Source organism: Trachypithecus francoisi, unplaced genomic scaffold, assembly GCF_009764315.1.
Source record: "Trachypithecus francoisi isolate TF-2019V2 unplaced genomic scaffold, Tfra_2.0 Lachesis_group12, whole genome shotgun sequence".
In the NCBI taxonomy this organism is placed as follows: domain Eukaryota; kingdom Metazoa; phylum Chordata; class Mammalia; order Primates; family Cercopithecidae; genus Trachypithecus; species Trachypithecus francoisi.
The window spans coordinates 65,859,857-65,886,015 of record NW_022681457.1 but is presented as its reverse complement, the minus strand read 5'-3'; the positions used below and the strand labels follow the sequence as shown (position 1 = coordinate 65,886,015).

At 43.0% G+C, this 26,159-nt stretch overlaps 2 protein-coding genes across 22 annotated transcripts in view; one reads left to right on the top strand and one right to left on the bottom strand.

Moving 5' to 3' along the window:
* Positions 1–26,159, top strand: part of ZNF382 (zinc finger protein 382) — a 57,958-nt gene that overhangs the window by 9,975 nt on the left and 21,824 nt on the right. For 9 of the 21 annotated variants that reach the window (XR_004440803.1, XR_004440801.1, XR_004440793.1 and 6 more), the window contains 4 exons: positions 3,179–3,350; positions 5,446–5,566; positions 6,313–6,364; positions 6,511–6,754. Coding sequence is in view for 8 of the 21 variants with exons in the window: in XM_033225929.1 (XP_033081820.1) it covers positions 18,746–18,884; positions 19,766–19,858 (232 nt within the window). In the remaining 13 variants the exon portion in view is untranslated. Of the gene's footprint in view, positions 1–3,178; positions 3,351–5,445; positions 6,365–6,510; positions 6,755–7,068; positions 13,989–14,139; positions 14,190–14,433; positions 14,569–16,375; positions 16,447–18,732; positions 18,885–19,765; positions 19,859–26,159 lie in introns of those variants that run through there. The other 12 variants (XM_033225928.1, XM_033225933.1, XR_004440795.1 and 9 more) reach the window with 11 other exon arrangements.
* Positions 7,546–14,563, bottom strand: LOC117092412. The gene is made up of 2 exons (XM_033225939.1): positions 13,968–14,563; positions 7,546–7,629 (listed from the first exon to the last, which is right to left on the bottom strand). The coding sequence occupies exons 1-2, from the start codon at positions 14,561–14,563 to the stop codon at positions 7,623–7,625; spliced, it is 603 nt and encodes a 200-aa protein (XP_033081830.1). The 3' UTR covers positions 7,546–7,622.

Sequence of the window (26,159 nt, the reverse complement as noted above, 5' to 3'; positions counted from 1 at the left end):
CAAAAAGATACTGACTGGTCTCCCACTTTTTGGCTATTAACGCTATAATGAGAGAGTCTGTAGGTTACTTGTGGTGGTTGCCAGGGGCTGGAGGCAGGGGGAAAAGGGTAGTTATTATTTGATGGATGTAGTTTCACATTTACAGGATGAAAAAGTTGTGGATATTGGTTGTACAAAAATGGGAATATACTTAATGCTACTGAGCTGTACACTCAAAAATAGTTAAGATGGTAAATTTTATGTTACATGTATACTTTGCCACAACTTTTAAAAATGAAGAAAGGCTTAAACAAACTAGAAAAAGAATAACAAACATGCTATATGCTAAACCCAAAGTCGAAAAAAAGAAATAAAGATGGGCATAAATCAATTAAGTAGAAATAGAAAGCAGACCATTAAGAAAATGAACAAAACAAAAAGTTGTTTATTTGAAGGTATTTAAAAAATTGATAAATTCCTAGTAAGCATAATTAATAAAAGAAAACACAAATTACCCATGTCAGGAATAAAAATGAAGATGCCACTACAGATCCTACAGACAGTATAATGATATGCCAGTAATTATGACCAATTTTATGCCAATAACTTTGACATCTTAGATGAAATTCATCCATTCCTTTAAAAGCACAGCTTCTCAAAACTCTTGACTCAAGATGAAATAGAAAAACAGAAAGTCTGTATCTAAATTTTTTTTTTTTTTGAGACAGGGTCTTACTCTGTCACCCAGACTGGAGTTCATCCAGACTGGAGTCCAGTGGCATGATCATGACTCACTACTAGTATCAAGTGATTGTCCTGTCTCAGCTTCCCAAGTAGCTGGGACTACAGGTAGGCACCACTATGGCCAACTAATTAAAAAAAAAAATTTAGAGACAGGGTCTCACTTTGTTGTGTAGGCTGGTCTTGAACTCCTGGGCTCAAGAAATCCTCCCACCCTGGCCTCCCAAAGTGCTGAGATTTCAGGCATGTGCCACGAAACGTGGCCTAAAATTTTAATTTTTAAGAAGTAAAAATCCCTACATACAGAACCAGCTTCAGCTCCACTGAAACCCCTGCAACTCAGCCAAAAGTAAATGTAACATGGTTTTCAACACTCTCTCAATCCAGGGCACATGAAAAACCCTTAAAAACAAAAACAAAGCATACCTCTGCCCCACCGAGATGAGCTCAAAAATTACAAACAACAAGGAAATAACCATCACAGGTGGGTCAGCAGACTAAATAAATAATAAAGTTGGCATCTATTAAGAACTGCATATTATATGACAATATGAAAGAATAGTAAATGTTTTAAATGGAAAAAACTCAGAATGAAAGCACAATACCTAAAAAGAATCAATAGATTTAAAAAATAACCAAAGAGAATTTCTAGAAATAAAAAAGATCTTAAGTATAGAGAACATAACAAGCACAGCTCAAAATTAATGAACTTAAAGATATATCTGAAGAGATTACCTATAATGCAGCACAGAGATAAAAAGTGAAAGACAGATGAGAAACTAAGAGACATGGAAGAAAATAAAAGGGCCCCAAGACACATCTAATGAATGTCATAAATGGAGAAAAAGGAGGAGGAGCATCAGAAGAAAAAGTGTTTTAGAACTTTCCATAAAGTCAATTTTAAGATGAGGAATCAAAATGAGTGTCAAGTAGGATAATGAAAGCCGATCTAACACCTAGACACATCACAGTGATAATGCAGAACAGAAATCTTGAAAAGAAGGGAGGCAAGGAAAGAAAAGAAAAACGGAAAAGACATGCTACCTAAAAGGAAAGATGATTGCACACAGATGTCAGAAGACAGGAGAATAATACCTTCGAAGTGATAGAGGAAAAGTAGCAATTAAGAGTAGGGCAAAATAAAGACATTTTCCGACAAAGGTGTTTTTCATAGACTCACTGGAAGAATTTCTAAAGGATTTGAATCAGCAAAAAGAAAAACTCAAAAGACAGAATGAGATAAAATTTTATTTTATTTTATTTTATTTATTTTTATTTTTTTTTGAGGCGGAGTCTCGCTCTGTCGCCCGGACTAGAGTGCAGTGGCCAGATCTCAGCTCACTGCAAGCTCCGCCTCCCGGGTTTACGCCATTCTCCTGCCTCAGCCTCCCGAGTAGCTGGGACTACAGGCGCCCGCCACCTCGCCCGGCTAGTTTTTGTATTTTTAGTAGAGACGGGGTTTCACCGTGTTAGCCAGGATGGTCTCGATCTCCTGACCTCGTGATCCGCCCGTCTCGGCCTCCCAAAGTGCTGGGATTACAGGCTTGAGCCACGGTGCCCGGCCCGAGATAAAATTTTAAATGATGAGCAAGGAAATTGGTGAGTATGTTGGGGATTCTGTTTACCAAGTAATGATGATTACTTTTTGTGGAATTTCAAAACAAATTAGATCAAAAGCACCAGACAAAAATAGAAAGAGGCGGGATGCGGTAGTTCACACCTGTAATCCCAGCACTTTGGGAGGCTAAGATGGGCAGATCACTTGAGGTCAGGAATTGGAGACCAGCCTGACCAACATGCTGAAACCCCATCTTCACTAAAAATACAAAAATCAGCCAGGTGGGCCGGGTGTGGTGGCTTACGCCTGTAATCTCAGCACTTTGGGAGGCTGAGGTGGATGGATCACCTGAGGTCAGGAGTTTGAGACCAGCCTGGCCAACATGGTGAAACCCTGTCTCTACTAATAACACAAAATTAGCCAGCTGTGGTGGCGTGCACCTGTAATCCCAGCTACTCAGGAGGCTGAGGAAGGATAATCGCTTGAACCCAGGAGGCGGAGATTGCAGTGAGCTGAGATCGTGCCACTGTACTTCAGCTTGGGCACCAAAAGTGAAACTCCGTCTCAAAAAAAAAAAAAAAAAAAAATCAGCCGGGTGTGGTAGCACGCACCTGTCATCCCAGCTACTCAGGAGGCTAACGCAAGAGAATCACTTGAACCCAGGAGGTGGAGGTTGCAGTGAACTGAGATTGCCTCACTGCACTCCCCCCTGGGTGACAGAGGGAGACTCTGTCTCAAAAAAGAAGAAAGAAAGAAAGAGAGAAAGAGAAAGAACCTAAAGCATTCTAAGGTCTTTTTTATTGCTCAAGAAGGAGATACCAATTAGTCATTAAGTCAAAGATGCAAGGTTAAGAGTAACTTCCAATAATAAAGCAATACAATATCTTATTTTTAATCCAGTGCAGGGGAAAGGAGAATAAAGAACACTTAATTGATCTCATAAAAGTCAAAGCATAAAAGAAGCAGCAAGTATAAGCCTGATTAAAAAGAAAGTGAAGAAGGAGATGGGTCATTGAACTAAGGGGAGGCCTGGTGACAGCTCTTGGAAGATGAAGTCTGACCAGAACAGCACGTAAGTCAATCAGGTTGCTGTGGCCAAAGTGCATGGTCCTTGCCTCTCTGAGTTTGTGGTGGAGAGAAACAACAAACCCAATATTAAACGAGAAGGAAAGAATTAAAGACTCAGGCCTATCAGTTTCCACTCCCTGCCCTCCCATTACTTCCAGTTTAAAGGTTTACAGGGGCTCATGGATGAGTGGGAAGTTTTTGCGAAGTTGGATATAGAAATGAGCTGCCTCTTGACCAGCAGAGCACCCCAGATTCATCCTCATGTGGAGTAACTGAGCTGCAGGGCAGTCAGTGTTCCATAGCTCCGTGCTCAGACAGATCTAGCTACAATCCCCACCTGCACTGTTTTTAGTTGTGTATATCCCTTAATGTTACTGAGCCTCATTCTCTTCTGATGAAAAATGAAGACAGGCATTTCTGCTCTACCCATCTCATCTGTAAATGGAGGGAGTAAGTTTTTATGAAATGAGACAAAGTATATTCAGTGTCAGTGTAGTCAATAAATTAGTGTCTTTCTACCTGTTTCTCACAAAACTGAAATAAAAGCTGGAAAATTGCTTTGTAAACCGTAAGGCACTATGCATACAAAAGAGATTACTATGAATTTTTCTAAGTGATTAGCTCATGACTCCTTTCCATACTCCTCAGCAGTGGCAACGTTGGGAGGCTGGATTTTGGTGGGATGGAAGGTAATGAGGAGACTCTGGTGTCTGGCCACCTCCAGGACTGAATGTGATGGTTAACGATACTTAACATCACCACACAGCTAATTCCTAGCTGGCTCAGTAACTATGGATCTCTAAGCAACATCTTAACATTTATGCTTACATCTTCTAAGCTATGTATGTACTGTTCCTTGATTTACTTGCCACATGATTATTTAAGGGGTTCCAACTGTGGATCATGAGGCAGAAGAGGTGACAAAGGGCAGGCAAAAACAGGAGTGTCCAGTGTGGAACACAAAATCCCATTATGACTATAAAACATTATATGCTCTTTATTACATTTTAACTTCAAAAATTTTTGACTCCATTTTCCATTTCCTTATAATATGTATTGAGCTTTTCAGTCCTGTTTTGTCATCATGCAAACAAGTAAAATTCTTAAGGATGCAGACCCACCTAATAGTAGTAAAAAGGAATCTTTTAAAAATATGGAGGAGATGTGTTCTCCCTATGGAGCTACAGGGGAAAAGACACCACTCTGTGAAGGAACCTGATATGATAAACTATTGAATTGAGAACACTCAGTGAATATCAGCGTTACTCTCCTGGTCATTAGAGAGATACCTCTGATCATCCTGAGCTATTTTCCTGTCTATAATTTGCTTATTTGTATTATTTGTGCAAAGGAGTCTTTAAGACCTCATATTTCAATAGTAATCCTAAATCCTGTTGTTTATGTCATAATTCGCTGCCCTGATAATGCTTAAACTCATCTCTGTTTTTCTAGAAGACATAAATATGTATACGGTTTCTATGTTAAGGAAAAAGAGGAGTTTGCAGATTCTGTTTACTCCTATCATGCATAAAAGTATAATAAAATCCCATGACTGGCTGGGCGTGGTGGCTCACGCCTGTAATCCCAACACTTTGGGAGGCCGAGGCAGGTGGATCACTTGAGGTCAGGAGTTTAAGACCAGCCTGGCCAACATGGTAAAACCCTGTCTCTACTAAAACTACAAAAATTAGCCAGGCGTGGTGGCAAGCGCCTGTAATCCCAGCTACTCAGGGGGCTGAGACAGGAGAATCGCTTGAACCCAGTGGGTGGAGGTTGCAGTGAGCCAAGATCACGCCACTGCACTCCAGCCTGGGTGTCAGAGCAAGACTCCATCTCAGGGAAGAAAAAAAAAAATCCCATGACCTTCTTAACCATTAGGGAAATGCACAACAAAACAGTAATGAGATACTATGAATACTTTACACCTACGACGATGGCTATAATTTTTTTAAAGTGTTGTCAAGGATGTTGAGAAATAAAAACTCTTCTACCCTACTAGTGGGAATGTAAAATGGTCCAGTTGCTGTGCAAATCAATCTGGCAGTTCCTGAAATGGTTAAACATCATGTTAGCATATAATCTCCAATTCTACTCCTCAGGTCTACCTGACAGAAATGAAAACATTTCCACACTAAAACAGGCACATGAATCTTCACAGCAGCATTATTCACAGTAGCCAAAAAATGGAAACATCCTAAACATCCGTCAGCTGATGAATGGGTAAGCAAGATGTCATACCTTTTCCATATCTTAGAATATTATTCAGTCATAAAAAGAAAGTAATAATGATACACGTTACGTGGGTGAACTTTCAAAACATTATGGTAAGTTAAAGAAGCTAGTCATGAAGGATTTACATACTGCATGACTCCATTTATATGAAATGTCCAGAACAGGAAAATCTGTCAAGAAAAAGCACATTAACAGTTGCCTAGGGCTGGAGGGCATGGAGGTTTGGAAGTGATAGCAAAGGGGAGCTGGATTTCTTTGGGAGATAAATACGATCTAAAATTGTGGGGATGCTTGAGCCCAGGAGTTTGAGACCAGACTTGTCAACATGGTGAAACCCTTTCTCTACTAAAAATACAAAAATTAGCCAGGTGTGGTGGCGTGTGCCTGTAATCCCAGCTACTTGGGAGGCTGAGGCAGGAGAATCACTTGAACCCAGGAGGAGGAAGTTGCAGTGAGCCAACTGCACTCCAGCCTGGGCGAAAGAGCAAGACTCTGTGTCAAAATAAAATAAAATTGTGAGGATGAATGTATTACTCTGTGAATATACAAAAATCCATTGAATTGTACTCTTTAAATGGGTGAATTGTATGTGAATTATGGCTCAATAAAGTGGTTTTAACATGTCTTATGCCTTAAGGGATTACTAGTTTAGTATATGACCTCCGGTAGTAGTTTAATGAAATTCCGAGGGAGATCTCTTGAGCTTGATTTACAGTGTTGTTTTACCCTCCTAGCGTCCACTTCCTGCCATCTTTGCATAGGAGAACCACAGTCCTGTATTCAAAGGTAAAAGTGGATAAGTACCTCATGATTTGAGGGTGGGTATGATGGAAAGAGTTGTCATTCACTTGGTCTGCCCTGTCCTCTAAGTGTATGTTTGCTCCCCACACCTCTGTCATCCTTGGTCTGAAGTGAGTGCTCTTCCACCTCAGGAACATACTGATGACCCCCAGCACTGTGAAAATCAGAACAGTGAATGGCAGGATTCAAAAGGGCCATGACAAATATGAGGGAAATGGAAAAGGAGAATGAGATCCATCTATTGTGGATCAAACCTAACAGACAATGGCAGCAAGAAGTGGGGAGAGAAGAGAAACTTTCTCTGGAGTCTTGCCTATTCTGTGCTTCCAACAATATGTCCCTTCCCCATACCTTGCCCAATGCATCTCTTCATCTATATACTTTGTAATATCCTTTATATTAAACCAGCAAACATAAGTGTTTCCTTGAGTTCTGTGAGCCACTTCAGCAAATTAATTGAACCCAAAAAGGAAGTTGTGAGAACCCCATCTTTTTTTTCTTTTTTTTTTTTAAGACAGGATCACGCTTTGTTGCCCAGGCTGGAGTGCAATGGCACAGATCACTGCTCACTGTAACCTTGAATTCCTGGACTCAAGTGATCCTTTCACCCTAGCCTCCCAAGTAGCTAGGACTACACAGACTTGTATCTCCATGCCCAGCTAATTTTACTTTTTATTTTCTTGAGACAGGTCTCACGTTGCCCAGACTGGTCTTGAACTCTTGTCCTCAAGTGATCCTCCAGCCATGAGCCACTGTAAATGTCTGGGAACGCCAACTTGAAGCCCGGTTGGTCAGAAGTTCTAGAGGCCCACACTTGCAACTGGTGTGTGAAGAGATGGCAGTCTTAGGGACTGAGCCCTCAGCCTGAGGGATCTGATGCTATTTCCAGGCAGATAGTGTCAGAATTAAATTGGAGGATACGCAGTTGGTGTCTGCTGCAGAACTGATTGCTTGCTTGCTTGCTGATAGGGGAAATCCCCACATATCTGGGGGTCACTGAAGTCTTTGGTGTTGACTCTTACTGTGTTTGTTGTTTTCCTGTGAGAGCAGAGCAGAAAAGCAAGAAAATGTTTTCCTCTGGTCTGTTTTCCAGACCAGTCTTTACAGAAATGCACATAGAGCTTCAAACAACACTGCACTTATACAACCCTAAAAGTTAGTAAGTACCTCTTTCAGTTCTGCTCCAAGCACTTCAATGATTTCAGCCTTACTGTAGTCCTGGCCTTGATTTTTAACATCTATCTCAGCAACTGGCAAAAAAAAAAAAAAAAAAAAAAAAAGACAAAAAATATCAGTGAAGATATATGGATTAGCAACCAACTTGATAAAATTAATATTTTGCAAAATAATGCACCCAACAACTGTAAAATACATGTGCTTTTCAAGTGCACATGGTATATTCAAGACAGATCACATGTTAGGCCATAAAAAAAGCATCCGTGAATTTCAAAGGATGAAAATCGTACACAATGTGTTCTTTGGTGAAATGAAATTAGGAATCACTGACAATGAAGTACCTAGAAAACACACAAATGTTTGGAAATTAAACACACTTCTACATAATCCATAGGTTAAAGAAGAAATCAATGGGAAAAAGAAAATAGTTTGAACTAACTGATAGTGAAAATGCACCATATAAAAGTTTGTGGGGCTAGGCATGGTGGCTTATACCTATAATCCCAGCACTTTGAGAAGCCAAGGCAGGTGGATCACCTGAGCTCAGGAGTTTCAGACCAGCCTAGGCAACAGGGTGAAACCTCATCTCTACAAAAAATACAAAAATTAACAGGATGCAATGGCATGCAATCACATGCTGTGGTCTCAGCTACGTGGGAGGCTGAGGCAGGAGGATCACTTGAGCCCGGGAAGTTGAGGTTGCAGTGAGCCATGATCGCACCACTGCACTCCAGCCCAGGTGACAGAGTGAGACCTTGCCTCAAAAATAAATAAGTAAATATCTAAATAAATAAAAAGAAAATTTGTGGAATGGAGTTAAAGTAGAGATTCTGGATTTAAATGCTTATATTAGAAGAGAAGGCCTAGAATAAATAACTACAGGTTCTACTTTAAAAGGGTAGAAAAGAAAAAGCAAAGTAAACTCTCAATACCCAGAAGAAAGGAAATAAGATGAGAGAAAAAAAATGAAATAGATATATAATTAGCCAAACTAAAAGTGAATTCTCTGAAAAAAGGAACAAAATTGATAAAACCTTGGGTGGGCATGATGGCTCATGCCTGTAATCCCAGTACTTTGGGAGGCCGAGGCGGGTGGATCATCTAAAGTCAGAAGTTTGAAACCAGTCTGGCCAACATGGTGAAACCCCATCTCTACTAAAAATACAAAAATTAGCCAGGCACGGTGGCATTCGCCTCTAGTCCCAGCTACTCTGGAGGCTGAAGGATGAGAATCGCCTGAACCTTGGAGGTGGAGGTTGCAGTAAGCTGAGATAGCGCCACCACACTCCAGACCGGGCAACAGAGCAAGACTCTGTCTCAAAAAAAAAAAAAAAAAAGTTGATAAAAACTTACCTAGAATTATCAACTAAAAAACTGCAAAGACAAATTACTAATATCAGAAATGAAAGATAACTTATCACTAAGGAGCATATTAGATATTAGAAGTCTAACAATATAATTATTATTGGGAGGCCAAGGTGGGCAGATCCCAAGGTCAAGAGATCGAGACCATCCTGGCCAGCATGGTAAAACCCCATCTCTACTAAAAATACAAAAATTAGCTGAGTGTGGTGGTGTGCGCCTGTAGTCCCAGCTACTTGGGAGGCTGAGGCAGGAGAATCGCTTGAACCTGGGAGGCATAGGTTGCAGGGAGCCAAGATCACGCCACTGTACTCCAGCCTGGCGACAGAGTAAGACTCCATCTCAAAAAAAAAAAAAAAAAAAAGAATTACTATAGACAACTTAATGTCAACAAATTTGAGAATTCAGATGAAATGGACAAAATTCCTTTAAAAAAATACAACTTACTAAAACACACAAGATGAAACAGATACATCAAGGAAATTGAGGCCATGCATGGTGGCTCACGCCTGTAATCCCAGCACTTTGGGAGGCTGAGGCAGGTGGATCACCAGGACAGGAGATGGAGACCATCCTGGCTAACATGGTGAAACCCCATCTCTACTAAAAACTACAAAAAAATTAACTGGTCATGGTGGTGGGCGCCTGTAGTCCCAGCTACTTGGGAGGCTGTGGCAGGAGAATGGCGTGAATCAGAGAGGTGGAGCTTGCAGTGAGCCGAGATCGTGCCACTGCACTCCAGCCTGGGTGACAAAGCGAGACTCCGTCTCAAAAAAAAAAAAAAAAAGGAATTGAATTTATTACATCAAGAAAAGAAATCTCCAGGCCTAGATGGTTTTACCAGATAATTCAACCAGAAATTTAAGGAATAAATAATACCAATCTTATACAGACTTTTCCAGAAAATAGGGAAGGACAGGACAGTTCATATTTTTTTAGGCCAGTACTACCCTAATACCAAAACCTGATAAAGATATTACAAGAAAAGAAATGACAGACCAAAAACCTCATGCAAAAATTCTTAAGAAAATGGTAGTAAATTTGGCTGGGCATAGCAGCTCATGCCTATAATCCCAGCACTTTGGGAGGCCAAGGCGGGTGGATCACTTGAAGTCGGGAGTTGGGAGACCAGACTGGCCAATATGGTGAAACCCTGTCTCTACTAAAAATACAAAAAAAAAAATAGCTGGGCATGGCAGTGGATGCTTATAATCCCAGTTACTTGGGAGGCTGAGGTGGGAGGATCACTTGAACCTGGGAGGTGGAGGTTGCAGTGAGCCGAGATCATGCCACTGCACTGCAGCCTGGGCAACAGAGCAAGACTTCGTCTCAAAAAAAAAAAAAAAAATGCCGGGGACAGTGGCTCACACCTGTAATCCTAGCACTTTGGGAGGCAGTCAGGCGGACTGCCTGAGCTCAGGAGTTCAAGACCTTCCTGGGCAACATGGTGAAACCCCATCTCCACTAACATACACAAAACTAGCTGGGCATGGTGGCACATGCCTGTAGTCCCAGCTACTCAGTAAGCTGAAATAGGAGAATCATTTGAACCCAGGAGGTGGAGACTGCAGTGAGCCAAGATCATGCCACTGCACTCTAGCCTGGGTTACAAAGTGAGACTCTGTCTCCAAAAAAAAAAAAACAAATAAAATGGTAGCAAATTTAATCTGGAAATAAGAAAAAGGTTACAAAATGAACCACTAATACAAGATTTAACAACAACAAAAAAACAAGAAATAGGAAGTGCTGAGCTAGAAGCAGTTGGGTTGGTTGGGAGGCAGGATTCCATGTGGGCCAATGCCATGTTGAAATGGCATTGTTTTCTGCTTAACATTTTTAAAAATCAATTTTATTCATATTTATTGAATAAAGGAGAATAAAACATGATCACTTTAGTATAGAAAAAAATTATCGGACAAAATATAATATCCCTTCATGATGAAAACTCTCAGCAAGCTAGAAGTAGATGAGAACTTGTTCAGTTTGCTAGTCGATGAAAACCTCCAGCTATAATATAGTGATGAAATATTAAATACAATCCTCCTATGATAAAAGGCTATCTATGTCTGTCTATGACTGCTAAACAATATTGTAATGCAAGTCCTAGCAATTACAATAAGGCAACAGAATAAATGAAAGCTGTAAATACTGGCAAAGAAGAAAACTTCCTCTCTAGATGACACAAGTATTTACTTAAAAATCCTAAAGAATAGATTCTTTTTTCTTTTTATAGATAGGGTCTCAGTCTGTCACCCAGGCTGGAGTTCAGTGGCACAATCACCACTCACTGCACTCTCGACCTCCCCAGCTCAGGTGACTCTCCCACCTCAGCCTCCAGGGTATCTGGGACTACAGGCATGTGCCACCTCACCTGGCTACTTTTTTGTAGAGATGGAGTTTCCGCCATGTTGCCCAGGCTACTCTTGAACTCCAGGGCTCAAGCGATCTGTCTGCCTTGGCCTCCTGAATTGCTGGGATTACAGGCATGAGCCACTGCACACGGACAGGTCCCAATCTGTAATCAAATGAAATCAACTTTTAATCATCCCTCCACCATATTTTGGATGGTCCAATACCTCTTCAAGAGCTTTCATTTTACTGTTCCGAAAAAAGGCTGAACCTATAGTGGATGCTAAATATTAATGGGAAAATAGAGGGATCCATTAGGAGAATCTTGGACTGTTTGGCATCATTGCTCACTGGAACTGGGGACAAATTCTTAAAACTCTGTTACATCGGCCGGGCGCGGTGGCTCAAGCCTGTAATCCCAGCACTTTGGGAGGCCGAGACGGGCGGATCACGAGGTCAGGAGATCGAGACCATCCTGGCTAACACGGTGAAACCCCGTCTCTACTAAAAATACAAAAAAAACTAGCCGGGCGAGGTGGCGGGCGCCTGTAGTCCCAGCTACTCGGGAGGCTGAGGCAGGAGAATGGCGTGAACCGGGAGGCGGAGCTTGTAGTGAGCTGAGATCCGGCCACTGCACTCCAGCCTGGGCGACAGAGCGAGACTCCGTCTCAAAAAAAAAAAAAAAAAAAAAAAAAACTCTGTTACATAGGACATTTCAAGATAATGTTTACATGATCTAAAATATGACTATGTTTAAGAAGTAGAGACAGTTCACCAAAACCATGGCTTAAAAATGGTTAAGAACTTGTCAGTCTTCCTCAGGGGTCCTCTCTTTGCAGAAGCTCAGAGACCACAGAGCTTAAGGGCTGGGGAAGGAAAACTGCCTATGAGATGAGATATGCCTCTCAGCTTCCAAAATGGGGGGGAGGTAAGAGGGATTCTGGATAAAAAACCCTGCACCCACAAGGAGTCCAGCAGACAGATGTAGACACCAAGCGGACATCCTCCTAATCTAAAAGTAAGGTCCAGACAGCAAGTTTCTGGCCCATCCCCCACTCTGCTAATGCTGACCTGGACCTAAAATTAAGTCACTCAACCCTGTCTTGAGATAACAGAGGGAGAAAATCCTCCCTCCATTCGACTCTAGGGTTGCAAAGGGATGACACCATCCACACCAGAACTGCATGAATGGCATCAGGGACGATCAGAGACCATAAATTCCAGTGAGACTAATAACACCATTTCTGGTCCTGCATGCTCTTCCAAACTTTGCCACTAACCCCTTCAAGAGGTACAGTCTATTTCCCTTTCTCTTGAAATTGGGTAGGCCTTTGGGACTCCCTTGATAAACAATACAACAGAAATGACACTGTATCCAACAAGGCTAGGTTAGAAAAGGCAACAGAACAATCCTGATCTCTCTCAAGATGTGAAAATGCTGTGGATCTGCAATATTCAACTTGCCCCCACATAGCTTCCAAAAGGGTATTTTCGCCAGGCCCGGTGGCTCACACCTGTAATCCCAGCACTTTGGTAGGCCAAGGTGGGTGGATCACTTGAGATCAGGAGTTCAAGACCAGCCTGACCAACATGGTGAAACCCCGTCTCTACTAAAAATACAAAAATTAGCTGGGCGTGGTGGCGCATGCCTGTAATCCCAGCTACTTGGGAGGCTGAGGCAGGAGAATCACTTGAATCCAGAAGGCGGAGGTAGCAGTGAGCTGAGATCACACCACTGCACTGCAGCCTGGACAACAAGAGTGAAACTCCATCACACACACACACACACACACATCTTTGGAGAAAGGAATTCTACTTCTGGGGCCTCAATATCATATCTTCCCAGGACTTTGCCTTGGGAGCAATTCCAGCTCTAACATCTCCATATCAAACACAAGGCTGTGCATATCAGAACACAGCCTTGTGAAACACAAGGCTGTGCTTTTTCAGTTGGAAACTTCATTCTGGATCTCAAATATCCAGCTTCCCTTTCGATAGCCATTCGACTGCACACTGTGCAATGTGGTTATAAGGTGAAATGACTGAGGCAGTGAAAAAAATCCCAGTACAACAAACTCCAAGAAACCACGTAACTTTAAAATTGGCCCCAGAGGTTGGCGAGGCTGCATGCCACTGTGCATTATGCATTATGAAAGCGACAGGGGCCATGCTTTAGAACAGAAGGTCTCGGAGTCTTCCACAGACACAGATCAAGCCACACGGTGATCTTGTCCACCTATTCCCGAGCCCCACAACTGCAGAAATCAAACTGTAAAGCTGCACCAGGCCAGTTTTGACCACAGTCTCCAGTGGGTCACAACAGCGCTATCACAGGATCACTGATAACAGCATGACACATTCACAGTCACCGCTCAGCTCCGTCATAAAAACGGCCTCGCCCCCACTCGGTCCCGCGGACCCAATCGGGGACCGTCAGGGCTGTCCTGGCTGTGCACCTGCTGTGCACACACCCCGCACCCGTCCCGGGCCCGTCACAGGCGCGCCCACTCACAATCACACCACACACGGACGCAGCCACAGAACCGCACACACAAACACAATCACACACTCTCCCTCCCCAGCAGGTGACTTGCACACAGGCTGGGGGCTTCTGCCTCCACAAGCCCTCTCCGCCCCCCAGGAACCCGGGTCCCCTGCCGTGAGCTCCTCTCTCATCCAGACCCGGGTCACCTCAACTCACCACATGGAAAACGACCACCAGGTTAACGGAAAAGGGAGCCGGGGTCCTGGGAGAAGCGTAGTCCCCGTCGCAATAGAGTCGGCGTGGGTGCAAATGGAGGGGAGCGCCCGCAGCGAGCACCGCGCGGCGCCTAACGGGCAGCCCCGGAGACTCCTGGGAGCGCAGGCCCACGCGCGAGTGCGCAGGCGCAGACGACTCACCCTGGGCCGGGGGTGAGGCTTGGTGGGTGCCAGGGGTGCTGGGGAGGCCGAGGAGGGCACTGGGAGCTCCGTTCCGGGAGAGCTGTCTAAGGACGCGGAACCGGGTGGAGAGGCCAGGGAGGTAACCAAGAGTCCCAGCCGGGCCTGGTAATTCTGAAGAGGGAACCGAGACCGCGGTATCCAGACGCTCAGATCTGTACGAGCCGGGCCTCGGGCGTGGTCCGTGGGCGTGACCTTGAGGGTGACCCGGAGCGAGCTACGCGAAGGGGGATTTTGCCCGTTCTGATCCCGCGGAAGCGCCATCGCTGGCGACGGGTCCCAGCGCGGAGCGGGCGCTGAGTGTGCGCGCGCGCGCGAGTTGAATGGGGGTGGCCTCCTGCGCCCAACCTGCTGCATTTTAGGTGCTTGTCTCTCTTTGGGATGTTGTGGCCGATTGTGTGAAAAGTAGACAGAATAGTGTTGCTGCGCGAGGTTTCCTCTGCGTGTGTCTATTTTTAGATTAGGTGTGAGTCGCATTTGAGACTGTGAGTGTGGAGAATTAAAAGTGATTTGTGGATGCGATTGTGACTTTGCCTGGAATCGTGGTAGCTGCTGTCTGAGGTTGTGAATGACAAGTGGGGCCTGTAGATTGGTGGTTCTCTGAAGGATGTTTGATTGACTGTGACTCTGCATGTGTTTATAGCCTACTGTTACTTCTGGTGGTTTTGTGGCCTTGGTGACCTAAATATTTGAATGATTGAGGAACTCTGTTATGACCATGGCTAGTTGGTTATGTAAGATTCGATTATCTGAATAGTAGCCATTAAACTTCCCTCCAAAATTGTAACTAATTAGCAATTTAGCAAAGAAAATAGAGATAACAGTATCAGAGGGGAAAAGGTGATTTTTGTAATTCCCAGATTCGTTACCTGGAAACACCATATTAACTAAAACCAATATGTTGAAATGAATATCATTCCAATGGGGGGTCATGCAGGAAAAAAAAATTTTTTTTTTTTACCATAGCTACCACTTTTGTTGTTGTTTTTGTTTGTTTGTTTTAAGATGAAATCTTGCTCTTTTGCCCAGGCTGGAGTGCAGTGGCGTCATCTCTGCTCACTGCAACCTCTGCCTCTGGAGTTCAAGTGATTCACCTGCCCCAGCTTCCTGAGTAGCTGGGACTACAGGCTTGCGCCACCATGCCCAGTTAATTTTTATATTTTTAGTAGAGATGGGGTTTCACCATGTTGCCCAGGCTGGTCTTGAACTCCTGACCTCAAGTGATCCACCCACCTTGGCCTGCCAAAGTGCTGGGATTACAGGTGTGAGCCACTGTGCCTGTCATAACTACCACTTTCTACACTTCTATATGAGTGAGGTTCCCTACTTCCTTAGGCATGCTAAGATAATAAAAAGTATTGGATAGATTTTTAATAAGTCCAGTCTCACTGTAATAATTAAAATCGTTATTTTGCGAGCCTGGCGTGGTGGCTGATGCCTGTAATCCCAGCACTTTGGGAGGCCAAGGTGGGCAGATCATGTGAAATTGGGAGTTCGAGACCAGCCTGACCAACATGGAGAAACCCCGACTCTACTAAAAATACAAAATTAGCCGGGTGTGGTGGTGCATGCCTGTAATCCCAGCTATTCAGGAGGCTGAGGTAGGAGAATCGCTTGAACCCGGGAGGTGGAGGTTGCGGTGAGCCAAGATTGTATCATTGTACTCCAGCCTGGGCAACAAGAGTGAAACTCCGTCTCAAAAAAAAAAAAAAAAAAATTCTCAATACAATATAGACCAGATAGGCACAGATTTAAAAGTTGTCAGCTGTCTTCATCAGGGCTTGGGAAGGTATTCTCATCCACTATTGTCAGTGTAAATTGGCAAAAAGTCCAAGAAGAGCTATTTGGAAATACACAATAAGCCTGTGTTTAGTGGGAGATGGAAGGCAGAGCTGCAGAGGGAAAAACACAACGTTCCCTCTCTTGAAGTTAAAACAGGTTCCCCAGAATCCTGTGTACTTTACCAAGAGACTGTGTTTCTGGTGTTTGTGAGGGAGCCTGATTTGTCCGTTTTCCCACTAACTACCATCCTGGACATCTGAAGGGTACGCAGGGTGGACAAGTGCTGAAATAGTGAACATTCATGCAGATTTAACTGAGTTAATTCTGGGAGTTCTGAGTTAAGTATGGTCTCACACATACATGTATCCTCCATCTTTGCTTTCTCAGGACTATTTCCTTTTCCAAAAGAAGAGCTCAAAAGAGAAGGTTCATCTAGAAATCTCAAAGCCATGTCTCAGGTGAGATGATGTTTCCTCTCTTTCTTAAATAACTTTTTTTCATGGTGTATGAACATGAGCTTCCCTGTCCTTTAACCTTCCCAGATATTGGGATTTTCTTCCGTGAAACTAGTCTTTAGTCAGGGCCAGATTAGGATGAGGCAGGCAAGTGGCATGAGGTGAAATATTTAAGGGGTACCCTCAGGGCTGTGCCTTCCTAAATTTTGCATTCTAGATGCCTCACCTGCCTCACCCTATATCCAGCCCTGTTCACAATTTCTCCATTCCAACCAGATCAACTTAAGCCTTCCCCAAGCGCACCTTCTAGTTGTACATATTCATTGGGTACATCATTCATCATCTCCTTTCTCAGTCTTCTCACAAACAAACTGCTGGAACAGAAAAGTATTGTCTTGATTTAAATGGGAATATATGGCTTGAATCAATTTAACTTGTCCTGATGCTGATTTGAGATCTAAGTTGTGAGTAGTCATGGAGCAGACATGGAAAAACCTTAATTATCTCCGCTAGCCTAGGTTTTGCAATGATATGTTGGGAGATAGAAGTGGTAGATCCCAGCATTAGTTTCTGGAAAGATGTCCTGCTTTGTGAAGTGTTTAGGATAGCAATTTGATTGCAGGCTTGTAAAAGAAACGGGTTTTGTGTTCCTCCTCTCTGATCTTCCCGTTTTATTCATGTCTGCTAGCCGTTCCTATAAATTGTGGCCTGCCAGTGAAAACCTTTCCAGTGTTCTGATGTTGTTAGAGATTTGTTATTTTCTTTTTAGTTTCTTTTAATGTTTCATATGCTGGTGCAGGAGAAGGAAATCCATATGCCAGGCCACTTTTGAAATATTCTATTGTTGGTCAAACAGTACTTTGTCCTCTTTTCATATCTTTCAGAAAATTCCTCTTTAGCTCATCCACCAACCTTTACAATATTGGTTTTCCTCAAATGCTAATTGGTTCTCTTCTTCACAGTCCCTTTTTCTCTACGCATAATCATACTCACTCTGAAGGCTACACTTCATGTGATTCTAGTGACTCTCAAATACCCCTCTCCACTCTAGACCTCTGTCCGGAGTATCAGAACCGTATATCCAACCTCCACTAACTATCACCACCTGTATGTTCCACAGACACTTAAAGTACATTTCCAAGGTTTACCTCATTACTTCCTTTGGTCCAGCCTACATTTTCTTCTGTTTCCCATTTTCACTTTCTAGTCCCAGCAGCCATGCATTTGCCTATGCAGATAACATGCCTGTATCTCTTCCACTCTACAGCCAATTTACAACCATCTCTGTTGTAATGGTGGTCATGTAGGTACAGTTGTTCTCTGTCAGCCCGCTGACACTTCCTTAATCTAGAAGACATCTCTAACCATGGTTACTTAATTGTCATTCCCACCTAATATACATTAAGCCTTTTCTAGTCTTCAGGAGTATTGCCTCAAAACTTTTATCACATAACATGTGTGTCAACTTATGTTTATTCATGTTCTTTATATTCCTTAAAGCAACAGACCCAAAGTAGGGCATGCATCACAGTAGAATGTACGAGATAGTCTACTGGAAGGAAATAAAATATTAACAATTTACATTCAAGAGCAGTAATCATTAACAATGTAGATTTTCATAAATGCCTATTGATGGTTTATAAATAGCTACAATGTTGGGAATGTGTTCAGTATATCTTTAAGACCGCTGTTCTGTAGGAAAAAAAATCTAGTATCATGTCATAATATCCCCACTGCCTACCTCCATATACCTTTTCCTTCTTAGAGCTCAAAGACTGTTTCCTAACATACTGTGCCTTTTGCTATTTCCTGATTTACTAACTGGTTTTTTTCTCCCCATGAATTTTTAAAAGCTGATGCCCTGTATTCCTACAAAACAAATTCGTTGTGAGTACAAAACTTTTATGTCCTCAGTGAAGCCTCAGAGTACAAAATGAAATTTTTCCTTGTTTTGTGACACTTTACCTTGTACGTATTTCTGTCATTGCATCTGTAAAACCTACTAAGTGCATGTATTTACATGTATGCCCCTCTCTTAGCCTGTAACTTCTCATGAGCAGGGTCAGGGTTTTATTCATTTTGGTCTACCAGGCAACCAGTCACATTCAGGACAAGTACTTTGATCTCAGTATGTTTAGCATGAGATTATAAGTAAATACAAATGGATGTATTTTCAGAGAGAGAATTTTATACAATATAAAACATAAATAAGGAAACTAGTCTGACCAGTAAACATTGTCAGTACTAGGTCTTCAATATCTAGTTCTCACACATTTCCGATCACTTCAGGATGAACTAGAGTATGCCCTTACAGGGATCAGTGTCATTCAAGGATGTGACTGTGGACTTCACCCAGGAGGAGTGGCAGCAACTAGACCCTGCTCAGAAGGCCCTCTACAGGGATGTGATGTTGGAAAACTATTGCCACTTTGTATCTGTGGGTAAGAAGCACTCCTGAATCTTTCAATGTCATACAACTCCTAAGAATTCCTGATACATATAGAACTTTGAATTTCAGGGATTAGAGGTGATTTTTTTTTTAGTAGAAAGTATTATATTGCCAGGTGCAGTTGCTCACGCCTGTAATCCCAGCACTTTGGGAGGCCGAGGCCGGTGGATCACTTGAGGCCAGGAGTTCAAGACCAGCCTGGCCAACATGGTGAAACCCTGTCTCTACTAAAAAGTACAAAAATTAGCTGGGTGTTGGTGGCACATGCCTATAATCCCAACTACTTAGGAGGCTGAGGCACAAGAATTGCTTGAACCTGGGAGACGAGGTGGCAGTGAGTCAAGATTGCACCACTGCACTCCAGCCTGAGTGACAGAGCGAGACTGTCTCAAAACAAAAAAAGAAGAAAGGCCAGGCGCGGTGGCTCAAGCCTGTAATCCTAGCACTTTGGGAGGCCGAGACGGGCGGATCACGAGGTCAGGAGATTGAGACCATCCTGGCTAACACGGTGAAACCCCGTCTCTACTAAAAATACAAAAACTAGCCGGGCGAGGTGGCGGGCGCCTGTAGTCCCAGCTACTTGGGAGGCTGAGGTAGGAGAATGGAGTAAACCCGGGAGGCGGAGCTTGCAGTGAGCTGAGATCTGGCCACTGCACTCCAGCCTGGGCGACAGAGCGAGACTCCGCCTCAAAAAAAAAAAAAAGAACAAAAAAGAAAATATGATTATATCATCACTTGTGTAGTGTAAGGTATTAACTTTGGTAAGACATTAATGTATACCTCATTTACTACCTTGAAGTTGTATCTTTATCTAACTTCAATAGTTTTAAGGTCGAAACAGCTTAGACCAAGAGTCTCATTTTCCATCATCAGGGTTTCACATGACTAAGCCTGATATGATCCGCAAGTTGGAACAAGGAGAAGAGCTATGGACACAGAGAATTTTTCCAAGTTACAGCTATCTAGGTGAGTCTATAAATGAAGTCTAGTAAATATTAAATGTCAAGTAGTTGATGCCTTTGAATGTTTTTAGGGATCTATTTTTGTTATTGTGGTAAAATACACATAACATTAAATATACTATCTTAAACTTTTTAAGCATATAGTTCAGTGGCATCAAGTACATTCGCCTGTTGTGCAACCATTACCACCATCCATCTCCAGAACTCATCTTGCAAAAATGAAGCTCTGTACCCATTAATTTCCCACGGCCGGGCGCGATGGCTCATGCCTGTAATCCCAGCACTTTGGGAGGCCGAAGTGGGCGGATCACGAGGTCAGGAGATCGAGACCATTCTGGCTAACATGGTGAAACCCCGTCTCTACTAAAAATACAAAAAATTAGCTGGGCGTGGTGGTGGGCGCCTGGAATCCCACCTACTTGGGAGGCTGAAACAGAATTGCTTGAACCTGGGAGGCGGAGGTTGCAGTGAGCCAAGATAATGCCACTGCACTCCAGCCTGGGTGACAGAGCGAGACTCCATCTGAAAAAAATAAATAAATAAAAATAACTTCCCTTTATCCCTACCCCCTAGCCCTGCCAACCACCATTCTACTTACAGTCTCTGTAAATTTGACTACTCTAGGTACCTCTTGTAAGTGGAATCACGTAGTATTTATCCTTTTTCTGACTGGCTTATTTTACTTAACATAATGTCCTCCAGGTTCATCCATTCCTTCCTTTTTAATGCTGATTAATATTCTGTTGTATGTATATACCACATTTTGCTTATTCATTCATCCATCAGTGGTCAGTTGGGTTCCTTCCATCTTTTGGCTATCGTGAATATTGCTGCTGTGAACATGGGTGTACAAATGTCAGTTTTAGTCCCTGCTTTCAGTTCTTTTGGGCATAGTCTCAGAAGTGGAATTGCTGAATAATGTAGTAATTCTGTGTTTAATATTTAAGGAATCACCATACTGTTTTCTGTAGTAGCTGCATCATTTTACATTCCCACCAACAGTGTACAAGAGTTACAATTTCTTCACCAGCGCTTGTTATTTTATATATTTTCATAGTAGCCTTCCTATTAGTGGTGTATTAAAGATGTGAGACCTGTAAAGTGCCTGTATATGGCTGACTTTCATGCTTCTAAAATGTAAATTTTAGGTATGAATATCACTCCCCATGTAAATCTTTTCCTTGTTTACCTGTGTTTATGGAAGTATTGGCTGCTATTACCTTACCAAGAATCTATTCCATGTTTTATAGGTATAATGTACATGGAGATATAAAGTGTAAACTTCTGTGAGTTCTGACAGAAGTATAAACCCATGTATTTCACACTCCAATCAAGATAAAAGACAGTTTCATTAACCCATTAAGATCCACTAGGCCTCTTCCAACTCAGTCCCTCCCGTTAAGACAATCAGAGTTGTGACGTCTACCAACATAGATTTATTTTGTCTATTGCAAACCTTTTTCTTTTTTTTTTTTTTTTTTTTTGTTGAGACGGAGTCTCGCTCTGTTGCCCAGGCTGGAGTGCAGTGGCCGGATCTCACCTCACTGCAAGCTCCGCCTCCCGGGTTTACGCCATTCTCCTGCCTCAGCTTCCCGAGTAGCTGGGACTACAGGCGCCCGCCACCTCGCCCGGCTAGATTTTTGTATTTTTTAGTAGAGACGGGGTTTCACCGGGTTAGCCAGGATGGTCTCGATCTCCTGACCTTGTGATCCGCCTGTCTCGGCCTCCCAAAGTGCTGGGATTACAGGCTTGAGCCACCGCGCCCGGCCTGCAAACCTTTTTCATATCTGCTTTCTTTCACTCAGCTTCATGTCTGAGAGATTTATACATGCTTCTGCATGCATAAGTAGTTTGTTAACTGTGAAACAGTTTTCCATTGTATGAATATACCAGTTTATGCATCTCCTGTTGAAAGACATTTGGGATGTTTTTAGTTTAGGATGTTTTTAGTTTATGAACAAAGTTGCTATAGTCATTCTTGTAAAAATATTTCTGTGGACATACATGTTTATTTTTCTTCAGTAAACACCTAGCAGTGATATTGCTGATTCATAAGGCAGATGCATATTTTACTTCTTTAGAAACTACCATTTTAGTTTGGTAGTTTAGTAGCTAAAACTACTATACCATTTTAGACTTTCATCATCAGTGTATGAGAATTTTGATTGCCCCACATTCTTTTCTACATTTTATGCTCATTTTGGCCATTCTGGTCATTTTGGCCATTCTTGTTGTATAACTTAGCAGTTATTTTTTATTTTATTTTACTTTATTTTTATTTTTATTTATTTATTTTTTTTTGAGATGGAGTCTTGCTCTGCCGCCCGGGCTGGAGTGCAGTGGCCGGATCTCAGCTCACTTCAGCTAACTGCAAGCTCCGCCTCCCAGGTTCACGCCATTCTCCTGCCTCAGCCTCCCGAGTAGCTGGGACTACAGGCGCCCACCACCACGCCCGGCTAGTTTTTTGTATTTTTTAGTAGAGACAGGGTTTCACCGTGTTAGCCAGGATAGTCTCGATCTCCTGACCTCGTGATCCACCCATCTCGGCCTCCCAAAGTGCTGGGATTACAGGCTTGAGCCACCGTGCCCGGCCTTTATTTTTTTTTTTTTTGAGACAGAGTTTCGCTCTGTTGCCTGGGCTGGAATGCCGTGGCGCAGTCTCAGCTCACTGCAATCTCCGCCTCCTGAGTTCAAGCAATTCTCTTACCTCAGCCTCCTAAGTAGCTGGGATTACAGGCGTGTGCCACCATGCCCAGCTAATTTTTGTATTTTTAGTAGAGACGGGGTTTCACCTTGTTGATCAGGCTGGTCTCAAACTCCTGACCTCGTGATCCACCTGCCTCAGCCTCCCAAAGTGCTGGGATTACAGGCGTGAGCCAGCGCACCTGGCCAACTTCGCAGTTTTAATTTAGATTTATCTTACGGCTAATAATATTGAAAACCTTTTCACGTGCTTTTTATATCAGAGGCATCTGTTCAAGTGTTTTGTTTGTTCGTTTGTTTGTTTCCTTGTTTTTGAGATGGGGTCTCACTCCATCGCCCAGGCTGGAGTGCAGTAGCGCAGTCTTGGCACACTGCAACCTCTGCCTCCTGGGTTCAAGCAATTCTCCTGCCTCAGCCTCCCAATTAGCTGGGATTACAAGTGTGCGCCACCACACTGGGTACTTTTTTGTATTTTCAGTAGAGAGGGGGTTTCATCATATTGGCCATGGCCAGGCTGGTCTTAAACTCCTGACCTTGCCATCTGCCCGCCTTGGCCTCCCAAAGTGCTGGGATTACAGGCATGAGCTACCGCGCCCAGCCCTGTTCAAGTGTTTTATCCATTTTTTATTTAAGTAGTATCTATTTTTCCTTGAGTAGTAGGAATTGTTTACATATTGTGGCTATCCACATCTTTTGTTCAATGTACGTATTACAAATATTTTCCCTAGTCTATGACTTGCATATTCATTTTAATTGTGTCTTTTGAGGAATAGAAGTTTTTAACTTTGGTGAATTTCAGTTAATCATTGTTTCTTTTATAATTATTTGACCTCTCAAACAAATATTTGTCTTTTTCTAAGTATAGTGAGGATAATTGTCTTTTCTAGGTATGGTGAGGATAGTGCTCTGTATTTTCTGTGTATATTTTGCTTTTTTTTTTGAGACAGTATTCTGCTCTTGTTGCCCAGGCTAGAATGCAATGGCACAATCTCAACTCACCGCAACCTCCGCCTCCCGGGTTCAAGCGATTCTCCTGCCTCAGCCTCCTGAGTAGCTGGAATTATAGGCATGCACCACCACGCCCCACTAATTCTGTATTTTTAGTAGAGGCAGGGTTTCTCCTTGTTGGTCAGGCTGGTCTCAAACTCCCAACCTCAGGTCATCTGCCTGTCTCAGCCTCCCAAAGCGCTGGGATGACAGGCGTGAGCCACTGCACCTGGCTGTATATTTTGCTTTTTATGATTAGTTCTGTGATGCACCTCATGTTTTTTTTATGATGTGAAGTAGGGTTCGAGAGTCTATTCTTCTATATGGTTATCAGTTTGTTCCATCAGTATTTGTTGCCTGAATTACTCTGATGATCATAGAGAAAATTGATCACATTTGTGTCAGTCTATTTTTGGACAATCTGTTGTTTCCTTGGATATATTTTAAGTCGCATTGACAATACCACCTGGTCTTTGATTATTGTAACTTTATAAGAAGTCTAGAAGTCAGTTAGAGTAAGTCCTCTAACTTTATGCTTTTTAAAAACTTTTAGGGCCAGGCATGGTGGCTCATGCCTGTAACCCCAGCACGTTGGGAGGCCGAGGCGGGCGGATCAGCTGAGGTCAGGAGTTCAAGACCAGCCTGGCCAACATGGTGAATCCCATCTCTACTAAAAATACAAAAATTAGCCAGGTATGGTGGCACATGCCTGTGGTCCCAGCTACTCGGGAGGCTGAGGCAGGAGAATTGCTTGAACCTGGGAGGCAGAGATTGCAGTGAGCCAAGACTGTGCCATTGCACTCCAGCCTGGGCAACAGAGTGAGACTCTATCTCAAAAAAAACCAAGCAAACAAACAAACAAAAACAACTTTTAGCTATTCTAGGTCATTTTCTTTTCAAATTCATTTTGGAATCAACTTCTTGATTTCTTTAGATAAACGTGCTAGGTTTTTTTGTTTTTTTTTTTTTTTGAGACGGAGTCTCGCTCTGTCACCCAGGCTGGAGTGCTGTGGCCGGATCTCAGCTCACTGCAAGCTCCGACTCCCGGGTTTATGCCATTCTCCTGCCTCAGCCTCCCGGGTAGCTGGGACTACAGGCACCGCCACCTTGCCCGGCTAGTTTTTTGTATTTTTTAGTAGAGAGGGGGTTTCATTGTGTTAGCCAGGGTGGTCTCGGTCTCCTGACCTCGTGATCCGCCCGTCTTGGCCTCCCAGCTAGGTTTTTTATTAGTGAGAACTAATCTCTTAGCAATATTGAGTTCTGTGGTTCATGGCAATGCTATAGCTTTCCATTTTAGTTAGCTTCTCTAATTCCTGTAAGAAATTCCTGTTTTTAGTATAGAAGTCTTAAGTATTGCTCATTAAGTTTCTCTCTAAGCTTTTTTTTTTTTTTGAGATGGAGTCTCGCTCTGTCTCCCAGGCTGGAGTGCAGTGGCACGATCTCTGCTCACTGCAAGCTCCGCCGCCTTCCGGGTTCACACCATTCTCCTGCCTCAGCCTCCCAAGAAGCTGGGACTACAGCCGCCCGCCACCCCGCCCGGCCAATTTCTTTGTATTTTTAGTAGAAACGGGGTTTCACCGTGTTTGCCAGGATGGTCTCGATCTTCTGACCTCGTGATCCGCCCGCCTCAGCCTCCCAAAGTGCTGGGATTACAGGCATGAGCCACCGCACCCGGCTTTCTCTAAGCTTTTAATATTTCTGATGCTATTGTAAATAAATAGTAAGAGTTGGCCGGGCACGGTGGCTCATGCCTGTAATCTCAGCACTTTGGGAGGCTTAGGTGGGTGGATTACCTAAGTTCAGGATTCAAGAACAGCCTGGCCAACATGGCAAAACCCCGTCTCTACTAAAAGAATACAAAAAATAGCTGGGCATGGTGGTACACACTTGTAATCCCAGCTACTCAGGAGGCTGAGGCAGGAGAACTGCTGGAACCCGGGAGTCAGAGGTTGCAATGAACCATTTCTTTCTTTCTTTTTCTTTTTCTTTCTTTCTTTTTTTTTTTTGGCGGCGGGGGACAGTCTTTTGCTCTGTCGCCTAGGCTGGAGTACAGTGGCAGGATCTCAGTTCTCTGCAACCTCCGACTCCTGGGTTCAAGCGATTCTTGTGCCTCAGACTCCTGAGGAGCAGCTGGGATGACAGGTGCGCACCACCATGCCCAGCTAATTTTTGTGTTTTTTTAGTAGAGACAGAGTTTCACCATATTGGCCAGGCTGGTCTCAAACTCCTGACCTCAAGTGATCCGCCGCAGCCTCTGCCCCCGCCTAATTTTAGTAGTTTTAATTACATATAGTGATTATAATGTTAACCATTAGTAACCTTTTAACAGAGTAAACTAAGAAGTAGATAGTTGTGAATTGTCTGCTACATACTAGCATTCTGTAACAGATTAGCAAATGTTATGAATACATCATCTCACAACTTTAACAATACATGTTTCCCCATAGTACAATTTTTTAGTGTTTAACAGATCCAATATATTTAGTCTTTCTATTCTGTATAAAATTAAAGAGCCAAAAGTATGTAAATGTAAACTTATATTCAATAATGAATGTTTCAGTAGTTTATCTTAGAAATTATAAATGAGTATCTATTAGTTAACTTAGCATGACTCT